This window comes from Strigops habroptila, chromosome 2 (assembly GCF_004027225.2).
Source record: "Strigops habroptila isolate Jane chromosome 2, bStrHab1.2.pri, whole genome shotgun sequence".
NCBI classification, from domain to species: Eukaryota; Metazoa; Chordata; class Aves; order Psittaciformes; family Psittacidae; genus Strigops; species Strigops habroptila.
The window spans coordinates 98,138,892-98,150,952 of NC_044278.2; the positions used below are offsets into that span (position 1 = coordinate 98,138,892).

General features: G+C 35.1%; 1 protein-coding gene across 6 annotated transcripts in view; it reads left to right on the forward strand.

The window, feature by feature from the left end:
• POSTN (periostin) overlaps positions 1-12,061 on the forward strand; it is a 38,077-nt gene that overhangs the window by 20,674 nt on the left and 5,342 nt on the right. For 2 of the 6 annotated variants that reach the window (XM_030476707.1, XM_030476709.1), the window contains exons 13-21: positions 489-619; positions 790-892; positions 1,272-1,339; positions 1,915-1,960; positions 4,010-4,057; positions 7,525-7,620; positions 8,229-8,318; positions 10,368-10,445; positions 10,865-10,945. In XM_030476707.1, coding sequence (XP_030332567.1) covers positions 489-619; positions 790-892; positions 1,272-1,339; positions 1,915-1,960; positions 4,010-4,057; positions 7,525-7,620; positions 8,229-8,318; positions 10,368-10,445; positions 10,865-10,945 — 741 coding nt within the window. The remainder of the gene's footprint in view (positions 1-488; positions 620-789; positions 893-1,271; positions 1,340-1,914; positions 1,961-4,009; positions 4,058-7,524; positions 7,621-8,228; positions 8,319-10,367; positions 10,446-10,864; positions 10,946-12,061) is intronic. The other 4 variants (XM_030476708.1, XM_030476710.1, XM_030476712.1 and 1 more) reach the window with 3 other exon arrangements.

The window sequence follows — 12,061 nt, forward strand, 5'->3', positions numbered from 1 at the left end:
AGAATAATTATATTAATTTTTAGATATGTTTCCCTTTGATTGCAACAGTGTTAAAACTGGAATTTATCTAGTAGCTTGGTGAAATTTGATATTGCCAACTGCTTAGTGGTACTGAAATGATTGTGTTTGCAAATGATTTCTGGAACATATTTAAGAAAAAGGCAACAAATTCTGAGTAGAGGTGCAAGGAAATAAGAGGAAATAATACAGAAAAAACAAAACAGGAAAACAATGGCCGTTTTTCCATTATTTTGTATAGGAGTTCCCATAGTACCTTTATGATTATGTTCTGAGTACCTTTTTTTGTCATATGGTTGGATTTTTTCCCTCTGTCATCATTTTAACAGTTTTAAATTGTATGTGTTCATGGTAGATTCATTTATGCTGGGCTTAATTTCATCTCAAGTCTGTGTGAATCCATGAATTCCCAGAAAGAAAGAACTATCCACTATCATTTAATTATTACTCCTACTTTTCTTTTTAAATAGGAGACAAAAATGCTCTCAGAAATATTCTTCTTTACCACTTGACACAAGGAGTTTTCATTGGAAGTGGCTTTGAACCTGGTGTGACAAACATTCTTAAAACCATCCAAGGAGGGAAACTCTACTTGAAAACAGTTAAGTATTGAAAAAGAAGTCTCCCTGGTACAGCCTTGTAACAGGGATTTAACATTCCATGGCTATCCACATTACAGAATGGGACGCATTTCTCTGAACATTATATTAGGGTTTGGGGTTATTTTTTAATATTCCTAATAACTTGTGTTCTCTTTTCATCCTTTACCAGGTGAATGATACCCTTCTGGTTAATGAACTCAAATCAACAGAATCTGATCTCATGGCAACCAACGGTGTCATTCATGTTATTGATAAACTCCTATATCCAGCAGGTTAGTATTAGTTCATTGAACTTATACACATTGTTCTGAATCTGTTTAAATGTTATGTAAGTGAAATAACTCAAAAAAGATTAATTCCTTTAAAAAGACCATTTCTATATGGAATAAGAAACAGAAAATTTACCTCACTACTCATTTTGTGGAAGAACCTTGGTTAAAACAATGGCAACTCTTCGAAATTCTGTGAAAGTCAATTAGATGGTAGACAAGATGCTGTAGGCTATCTTTTCCACTAATATGGAAGAACGTGTATGTACAAGTACACACTTGTGTGAGTGTTTGAGAGTGATTACATGTCCTGATCACTGTAAATAAAAGCAAAATGAACACAGATGTATATTTTCTCTTACATGCCTATTTCTTTTGTCAGATCTGCCTGTTGGAAGTGATCAGTTGCTCACAATCCTGAAGAAGTTGATTAAGTACATTCAAATTAAGGTACTCTTTAAATAATGATCCCTTTGTCCTTTTGGCAGGATATGTGAAACTGTGTACATTATAATTCATAAGTGATTTTCTGGTCCTTCTGTTTCTTCAGCAGACAACACATTCAATATTTTTCAGTTACCCAAATATACTCATGAATCATACTTTGCACTTAGTAGTCAGAATTTATGTTTTTCAACACCAAATACTTGTAGAATATTTGCATTCGGATAACTCCAATGTGAACTGGCCTGAATCTGTTCTTTGCTTCAGGTATACTTTATCACTCCAGCAAAATAAATCACTTCTAAATTCTTGAGGCAATCCGTCTTTGACAGAAATGCTCAGTGGCTAAATTGCTATGTCATTAAAACCACCAGCCTCAATAGCTTGTGGAGAAAAACAGGCAACTTTATCTATGTATCTCAGCTATCCTTTTGAGATTACATTTGCCCTCAACAATAGGTGAAAGTACCTGAACAAACCTCTAGATCAAGGAAGCACTGAGTCCTATTAACACTCATTAGGAAACCAGAAGGCAAGTGCTCTTTCTTTTAATTTTTAAAATTACTTTTCTGTATTTCTAGTTTGTTCGTGACAGTACCTTCAAAGAGATTCCACTGACGTTTTACAGTAAGTTCATTTTAAATATTACCAGATGGTTATGAGATTGCTTTTTAAATGTTGCCAATTCCAATCTTGAATTGCAGATCTTATTTCTTTTCAATCAAAAAGAAAGCGATTTCTGGGAAAGTAAGATGTGCCAATGAAGCACAGGAAGTGAAAGACTCAAAGTAGAATATTTCTGGCAGCTGTGCTACTGTACGTATTTTTTCCCTTTCCAGATGTGTGACAGGAAAATAACCCTGAAGTAAGCTGTTCAAATTCTTTGGAGTAGGCAAGATACATATGGAAAAGATTGGGTTTTTTCAGTTTTCAGCCAAGGTTCAATGTTTGGTGCATAGTAGAGTTGTACTGCCTCTCTCTCTAAGACGTAACATTGTACCGTACTGACTGTCCAAGATGTAGCATTGACCAAACTCTGCACTGAGACGTTTTCTTTTTCATAAATGCTTCCAGAGGGCCGGAATGTACCTATTTCACCTGTCTCCCATCCGTGCAAATATGACGCTTGTATGAGAGGTGGTTGTTCTCACCATTTTCTCTTTAAGGGAGTAAATGTAAAAAAGGAACCATTTTTGCTCTCTTGCAGCCTTTCTCAGGGTTTGCCTTTAGTTTCTACACATAAAATAGAACCCATTGAAGCAAACCATTAGAAGACAAAGGTCCTGCTGAAGCTTTGGCTTGTGAGGAAATGTGAATTTAGGCGGATGATGAAATTTCTACAGGATTCTACACACATTTCTCAATAGAAATGGAGACCATCACATGGGGCTTTTGAAAATTGAGAATGGACACACTGAATTTAAAAGACTCTTGGAACAACAACAACAAAAAAATTATCTATCTTGACAGCAAATTGAATATGAGTCAGCAGTGTGCCCTGACAGTCAAAAGGGCAAGCCATGTCCTGGGAGCATCCAGCAACAGCATAACCAGCCAGTTGTGGCAGGTGATTGTCTCACTCTGCACTGCGCTGATGCAGCCCCATGTCGAGTACTATGTGCAATTTGGGGTGCCTCAATATAAGAGCAAGAGGGTGAAAGGTCTCAAGGGCAAGACTTTTGAGGAGGAGCTGAGATCACTTGAGTTGTTCAGCTTGGAGTGACCAGTGGTAGGACATGAGGAACTGGAATGAAGCTGCATCATGGGAAATTCAGACTGGTCATTAGGAGAAGAGTCTTCACTGAGAGGGTGGTCAGCCACTAGAACAGGCTCTTTCAGGGAAATTATCACGGTACCAAGCATGTGAGAGTTCAGGAGTGTCTGGATGATGCTCTTAGTCATATCATTTAGCTTTAAGTAGTCCTATGGGGAGCAGGGAGTTGGACTTAAAGATCCTTATGGGTCCCTTCCAACTTGAGATACTCTATGATTCTCTCTCCTATGGCAAGTGAGAGTAGCACAAGAAGCAACGCCTGTGAAGCAAGGGAGGTCAATGCCAGACATCAAGAATGTTTTAAATGTTGATTGAGTTAAATGCAGGAATGGAAAGACTGGAACCTCTCTACCAGCAAAAGCTTCTCTAGCAATGAATGGATACAAGTCAAATAACAATCTATCAGAGCTATTCAATGAATATTTGAGTCTGTCTTAGGTGTGGAGGGTGAACTTGATCTCTCAAGGATACCACTGTGCTTTCCATGACGTTCTATCAAGTGTAAGAATAATTCTGAATGTCACAGGGTTTCTTCTGTTTACCAGGTCAGCTCCCTGATAAAAAGAGCAAGATTTTAGTTTAAGATATGTCTGGGAACTGTACAAATTTTTATGAAGGGAATTATATGAGCCATTATTATTATGTACCTTATTATCATGGGTTTCATGGCTAGTGGGTTTCATAAGACAAATAGCATACCAGCAGACTCTGTCTGACTTGTGTACACCACCATTTAATAACTAGAACTGAGATCCATTCTCTAGATCCTTTTGAGTTACTTTTCCATCCATTAATATCTATGATTTTATCCACATCTTTTTGACCAGACGAAATGTAACTGATAATCTTAAAGAAACTGTAAGAATGGAAGGTGCTTTATATTCCATTTTCTATACTTTCAGAAATTAACATAATTGAAAGCAACGTCCAGCCCATCATCAGAAAGGAAGGTAAATGAGGCCCTTAGTATATATATTTCTGTATATGTTCAAATACATATAGAGAATATATATTGCATATATTTCTTTTATAGGACGTATTTTGTACTTAACAACTCCAGGGCATTGAGCACTTTGCTAGAAAAGCAAAGATACAAATATTGCAATTAGAACTGGCTGAAATATTTTGTATGAAAATATTTACCACAATTGTTCTCCCAAATGGATTTTCTTCTTTTTCCATGGGCATTTAAAAAAATATTTTTTAAATAATCTTTTTTTGAAACATTTCTTTATATGCCTGAAATCTTAGCATACTTTCAGTAAAAACATGTCTTTTTTATATTAATTTTTTATTAAGACATTCTAAAATCCCTTTTAACTGAAACTTTTTTAATTAAAACAGGTATTTAAAAAAATTAATTAGATTTGTTTCTTGTACTTTGAAGGAAAAACAATATCTGTTCCTTTCTCTACAGTTTTCAATCGGTTCTAAATACCAATATCTGCCAGATGCCTGGAAAGGACAGTTAGCCAAACTTTTGTTTTTCAATTTCTAAGACAAAAGCATGACTTAAAGATTAGTGATGGGACTGAAGAGAACAGAAAGTGGAGCTGGTACTGCCAAAACCACTCATGATTCTTAACTTAACTAAAACACCCATTTGTTCACTAGATCAGGTACACAGCTAATAAGCTCCATTTCTGCATTGAAATAAAAATGCTCAAAGGAAATCTGGTTGAGCTTAACTGAAGACAACAGCAGTTAAAAATGTCTTGCAAAAATTTTATCCAGACTGTTTAATCATTGTTTCTGGGAAGACTCCCAGCAGAAATTACATGATCTTGCTTTTTCAGCAGCTTGTCTGTGCTTCATCTCACTTAAGATTAGACACCATCTTGCATATATGCTGATCTTTGTTGCCTAGTCTCCATCATTAAATCAGATCCACAGAGCAATATAAATAGATAGATGAGCAATATAAATAGATAGATATCTATTCTATAAATAGATAGATGATAGATGATATAAATAGATAAATAGATAGATGATCTATATAAATAGATAGGCAATTCAACCAAGATATTTTAGAAATCTTCCTATGGTAAAGGTGAATCACTCTGAACGTATCTGTTCCATGTTAAAACCAGAGACAGGGCATATAGTTTAGCTGATTTACATGATGTTTAGAAGTTGAAACAAAAAATTGCATGTCTGAGCACTTCTGTAGTCAAATGTTATTCACCAGAAAGAGAGAAAAGTAACTTTAATGTTAGTGAGTATTGAAGAGTTATCCTTTCCACTGCTAGGACAGTGCTTCTGCTTTGGGACACGCTCCAGGGAGTGATCTCTGGCCAATACAGCCTTTCTGCTGATGATTCAGAAAGAGACCCAATAAAGTCAATTCTGGCCCTTCTGAGCCTACTAGTAGTAACAATAGTGAGTGGCAGCTCACATCGAAACCACATAAGCTCATGTTTTCTGTAGAAAAAAGCTGGCAAAGTTGCATGTTAATTTGTGTAACGTGTTAGGAAGTTCTAGCAGATCAGGATGGAAAGAAGATTTCAGTAAAAAAAGAAAAACCACCAACACCAAGTTTAGAGGGTGATGTCTGCCCTTTCCTATCTCAGTGTTTCCTACTTGAGTTTTGCTTCCGTTGTCCATACATAGGCAAGTTAAAGGGATCTAAAGAGTTAAATCTGATTGAAACCCAAATCTTTATGTATTAAATGTTCAAAGGATTGATCCTAGAGTAGACATTATAGCAAACTAGGGGTTTACCTTTTGTTTTGCATACATTTGCTGTATCAATCACATAGGAAGGTACAGTAATTTAGAAATCTAAAAAAAAAAAAGTATTTATGAACATTCATTAATATACATTTGACATGTCTTCATTACTATTCAATATTTGTATCGATGTATATTAATATTTAATGGATTCTAAATATGCAAAAATACCTCTAAATTTAGAACAGAAGCAAGCAAATTAATATTGTAAGATTATTTTTTAAAATATTAAGAATGTTTTTCAGCCAGACTTGTTAGAAATTAATAGAAAAAGCAATAGGCTGTTCAGGTATTTAAAATGCAGAATAGATGCATAGAGTTCTATAATAACTAGGCATCATTATGACCCTGTCATATAATTTCATCTGCAGCAAAGAAATGAATTATTTAGCTCTAAATTCTAACTTATACAATCATCTGCTGCAAAAGCAAACAAAAATATGTGCGTAGATTTGTTACTATTGAAGGACGCTAGTTAGCCTGAATTGTGCTGTTTTCAACAATTAACACCAGGCACATGTATTAAAAGCTACTGTTAGATCCTGGTCAGTAATTAAAAAACAAATAAATCTATGTAGTATTGACTTGTGCATAAATTAATATAAAGAAAGGTTTTTAAGGAAAGTGAAAGAGATGGGCTGTGTTAAGTTTCTAAGTCTAAAGAGTGAATAAAGGAACTGTCTGCTACAGCAAGTTCTTACGTAGAAGTGCTGCTGTAACACTCATTACAGAATTGTGTTATTCCTCTAAAATGACTGCATCAATGATATGTTCCTAATTTATTTCTTACCTGCTGCTCCAGCCTGTCAGACAGAGATACATTTGGATCAGTGTGGTCTATAGGGACTGCACGAGATTAGAGGCTTGTTTTGGTTATTGAAGTCAAGATGACCTCTCCCATGAAACTCAAAAAATGTCAGACATTAATGCTGATAGATATCCTTACAGCTGTTCCAGTTGATCTCTGAAGTTTATTTTTATTTCTATAAGCTGGGTGACCACTGGCCAAGTCTTAATATCTTAAAAAAAAAAAAAAAAAAAAAAAAAGAAGAAAAAAAAAAAACCCAAAACCCCAAGTCGAAACCCCTTCAAACAACTAATTAAAAACCCTCCTAAAACAAGCTAAAACCTAAACCCCCCCAAACTAACAAATAATAAATACATATATAAATTAGCCATAAGGGAATTCTGATTAAAAGACAGTTTCGTCTTGGATATCTGTACAGTTAGTTGCAAATAACATGAGAAACATTTCTCTCTCTAGTTCTTTTCTAAGCTTTCACACAGTAGTTTGCATGCTGATCACTTGTGGAGCAATAGCTGTAAGATCCCAGCAATGCTGCAGAGTAGCCTTCTTATCAAATATACGTAAAGGAAGACTTCCTTTCAGCTTCTGAGGATCTGTTTTTCACCTGAGACTTGTCAACAGATGTTAAAAATAATCAGATACATAAAAGTAATAAAATTGTAAATAGTATGCAATAGGATCTGAATTTAAGATTGCATGGGAGGAAGTGCATGATTGACAGCATTGATGCAAATGGTTTTTCAGATATTAAAAGTCCTTCATAACAATCATCTGGTTTATTTAGGGTAGGGGGAATAACACTAGCTTCATTTCAGCTCCGTGGAATACCATAAATATTTTTATGACTATGTAACATGTTGTTTTTTTCCTATGTCACAGACCCATCCGTCACACAGCTCACTAAATTAATTGAAGGGGAACCTGAGTTCAAAATAGTCAGGGAAGGGGAGACAGTAACTAAAGTGATTCATGGAGGTCGGTATGCTTTCAGCAACTCAATTTGTATTAGTTAAAATCTGAATCATTATTCCCAGCCAGTTTCTAATTTATGTAGGTGATGTTATGTTAGAAAATTGTTCTGGTTTTAACAAAACATTCTTGAAGCTTTGTAATGTTATTGGACCATTTCATTGTCACTTCTTGTGCATTTTAAAAATTGGGGTTTTTTTTGCCTAGCTGTGTCCCATAGCTACAGTCAAGACGTTACAAATATTCTGCATGCTGACGTGACATCTGTCTCACTTGAGAATTATTTGCTTGGTTTTATCCTGCAATCAAAAGTGTAGTATGTGATTCTGTGATAGAAAGGCAATTCTTATCAGATACAGAGGTAAACTTTGCCTTCTGCTTTGCTAGAGGCATTGAGAAGTTTACATCTGGGGTTCTTTTTAAAGGAAAACAGCATGTGGCCATCCTAAATTTTGAGAAAACTTAGTTCCTGGTCTTCTCTGAACGTTTTTATCTTTTGTAAAATATGCTATGGCTTTTCCTTTTGTGCTTCAGCAAGTTACAGCATCTCAAAAACAGCACTTGTAACACTGTTCATTGCTTGCTTAATGTCTTCAATTTAAAAATCCTTATAGAACCAATCATTAAAACATACACCAAAATCATTGATGGGCGACCTGTGGAAGTGACAGAGAAAAAAGTCACAGAAGAAAGAATTATTCAAGGTAAATTATGCCAAGCTATTCTAACTTACTAAAGTTCACCATTACATACAAAAGTAACATAAATTAAATTTGGTCCTAATGCCTAAACTGCATTTCCTGAAGAGATTAGTTTTCCCTAATGCTTCCCACTGCCTGTGTACAGCCGTATTCTGGCTGTGTGTGCTACATGCGCATATACAGAAATGGCAACAATATTTTAACAGAATGTAAAACAATAAAAAATTGTCTTTTTTTTTTTTTTTGTGTCTTTGCTGAATGTCTGAGGTGAGACTGCTTTTATTGCATTTGTTTAGTCTGGCTTTCTTTGGAAAGAAGGCTTTTTTTCTGTGTGTGAGTGAATTTTTGGGGTTGTATATCTCCAGGTAGGTTTCATTTGACCAAAGGTAGACCTTCAGTGTGTAGATACCTACTTCTGTGTCATCCCAGGCTTCCTTGACAGTCACTTCCGAAAACCAACTTCTCTGTTTTTTTGTAAGGAGTGGCCTCCATTGGCATTTGAGACATTTGTATTTAGCTAATATAAGATAAAATTAATGTGTATGTGTATGCCTTGATCTTCTCCCACACTAACTTTCAAACTCTTTGGCCAATTTCAACTATATTTGACCTAATACAGATTTCTTTAAGAATCCTAGAAACGTCACAGAAATTGAAAAGTGGAGTGGGGCATATTTTAACAGTCACAAGTTCTTTGCTAACACATTTTGATCTCCTTGGTTAGGGTCTGAATGCTGCCATTACAATTCTGTCTGCTGGAGCAGCTGTAAAGGAAAGACAGTGTTAAAGGGACATATTGACTTAGCAGGAAGTCATTCAAGCAAGAGAGAAATAAAGAACAAGACTAAAGTTATTCTCATACAACTCTTTACTACAATGAAAATAACTGAATGAAAAACATTGGTGGTTTCTGAGTAAATGTAGGTCTATTTTTCAGCACAAAGTTTCTGGGGAAGAAAATAGAATGCTGTTTTCTCATTTATCAAAGTCAATTTTCACTACTATTCTGCATAAAATGGTCATAAAATGTAAAATGCCAGTGTTTAGGACCTAATATTTTCCTTTCTTCCCTCTGTACTAGAAACTGATAAAGAATCTCAAATATTATGATTTGAAATTATTCATAGCAGTAATAAAAGCAACAACATTGTCCTGGGTTCAGCAGCAGCAGTCATTTTTTTTCTCCCTCTTAGTAGCTGGTGCAGTGCTGTGTTTTTGACTTTCAGCCTGGGAACAACGCTGATAACACACCGATGTTTTTAGTTGTTGCTAAGTAATGTTTACCCTGATCAAGGACTTTCTCAGTCTCATGCTCTGCCAGGGAGGAGGGGAAGCCGGGAGGAAGCAGAGACAAGACACCTCACCCAAACTAGCCGAAGGGGTATTCCATACCATAGCACGTCATGCCCACTATATAAACTGGGGCAAGTTACCCAGAAGGCCCAGATCACTGCTCAGGTTGGGCTGGGTATCGGTTGGTGGGTGGCAAGCAATTGTATTGTCTCCCCTTGTTATTTCCCTTATCATTATTATTATTAGTGGTAGCAGTAGTGGTTTTGTATTATACCTTAGTTACCGGACTGTTCTTATCCCGTGAGAGTTACATTCTTTCGATTCTCCTCCCCATCCCTCCAGGAGCGGAGGGAGGAAGAAGTAGTGGTGGGCGGAGTGGGCGGGTGGCTGCCTGGTTCTGAGTTACTGGCTGGGCTTAAACCACGACAAACATCTATTTACAACAGTGGATCCAGACACTTTTTGCACTGAAGAAATGTGTGATCTAGGACCTAATGCAACAAAATGTTTAAAACTGTGTCTTAAGTATGAGAGAAGATATTGATTGTAAGTATGTTAAATTTGTCTAAGTACTTTCATGAATAGTTCTAAATACTATTAGTAACCGTCTTGCACTTTGATTTGGAAAGTAAATGATATAAAAGCAGATTAAAGAATCTTAACCATAGAACCATCCTAAGTGTTAAATAGGAAAAATGAACTTAAAAGGCAACCCTATTACATCGGAAAAAAGAATTGTCTCACATATCTTTTCTTCAGGTCCTGAAATAAAATATACCAGAATTACTGCAGGTGGTTCAGACAATGAAGAAAAGTTAAAGAAATTGCTTGAAGAAGGTTAGTATCCTTATTTTCTTCCCTTCCTTTAAAAAATCAATATTAAAAATTATATTACTTAAGTAATTACTGAATAGATGCTTCATGTTTTCAGCAAAGGTGCTCATACTGCAAAATCATACCCAGAGATTAAACCTCAGAACCTGAGAAATGTCAAAACCTAGTGTTCTGGTTTGAGTCTCTGATCTTCACATTTCAGTCATCTCCAGAGTTGAGGCTGCCTGTGTCATAGCACAGCAGCATGCTATGTTTCTCATAAAATATGGTGGGTTTAGTGTTTATATGGAATTTAATATCATAATAGATTAATTTTGTAATTCAGCAAAATCTATGACAGGACCAATTCAGTAATATGCTGTTACAGAATTGTCAAATGTTTTCTGTAAATCAACTTCTTGCCATAACCTGTATCCTATCAGAGGTTACCAAGGTGACCAAATTTATTGAAGGTGATGGTCATTTACTTGAAGATGAAGAAATCAAAAGACTTCTGCAGGGAGGTAATTCAGTGTATTATAACTAACCTTTTTGCAACAGGTTATGATAACTGAAATGCCTCTCAGATATATGATCTCAACATTTTAAAGACTGACCTAGTGGAAGTGTAATTTTAATGGCATAAAAAATAGAATGGCATATATGAAGTGTCAGATGTCTGTGAAATGGAAATAAGTACCAAAATTTGATTAATTTTTCTTTTTATTATATTGATCATGAAAAAAATATATTTGGTGATTTTCAGTCTTTAAAAAGTTATCTAATTAAAACTCAGGGGAGCAATGAAGATTTATTCCTCTAACTGTGAACTCTTCCCCTTTTTTTTTTTTTTTTTTTTTTTTTTTTTTGTCCCAACAAATTTAAATCTGTGAAAAGCACTTATGAAGTGGAAAGTATTGTAATAGGCCAAATTCATCTTATTTATCAGTTCTTCAGAAATGAATATTCATTGCCCTCAAGTTAATAATTCAAGGCATGTTTAACATCCTTCTTTCAATGCTTACAGGTGATGAATATCAAGGCATTAACTATAATTCTCTTCACATATAGCATTCCAAGGAATGTTTTTTTTTTCCTTCTTGCTCTCTTCTAACAGTTTTGGCAATACATAACCAATAGCTGTAGAAAACTAGTAAAAGAACTTGTGCTTATGGAATTAATCTTTATCTATGAATTTGGAATGTTCTTTGCTTAATGTAGGTTAGAAAAACTGTATATAATAGCAATGGGGAATGAAAAAAGAGAATTCAAGTGATGTGTTTTTAGTAAATGTTAGTGTAAACCTGAGCCAGAAGCTCAAAAATATGTATGGATGTTTCTCTTGGCATAAATGAATTGAACCCATTTCATTTTATGTTCAATTTTTAGTAAGTTACAAACTTGACTACTAGTGAAATAGTTCACAGCCAGCTATGTGTTCAATGAACTAGATCATGTAGTCCTTCAAAAGCACTATTTTATAGATGTCTTCAGTTAGATAAAAAATACAGTGATGCTGAACAACTGATCAGCTCTCCACCAAAAAAAAAATCCATGCTAGTTGGTAATAGAGCTAGTCTTAGACAAAAGCCAAGATACTGCTATGAATATTGTTGACTCTATTTCTTTCTTTTGTTTTA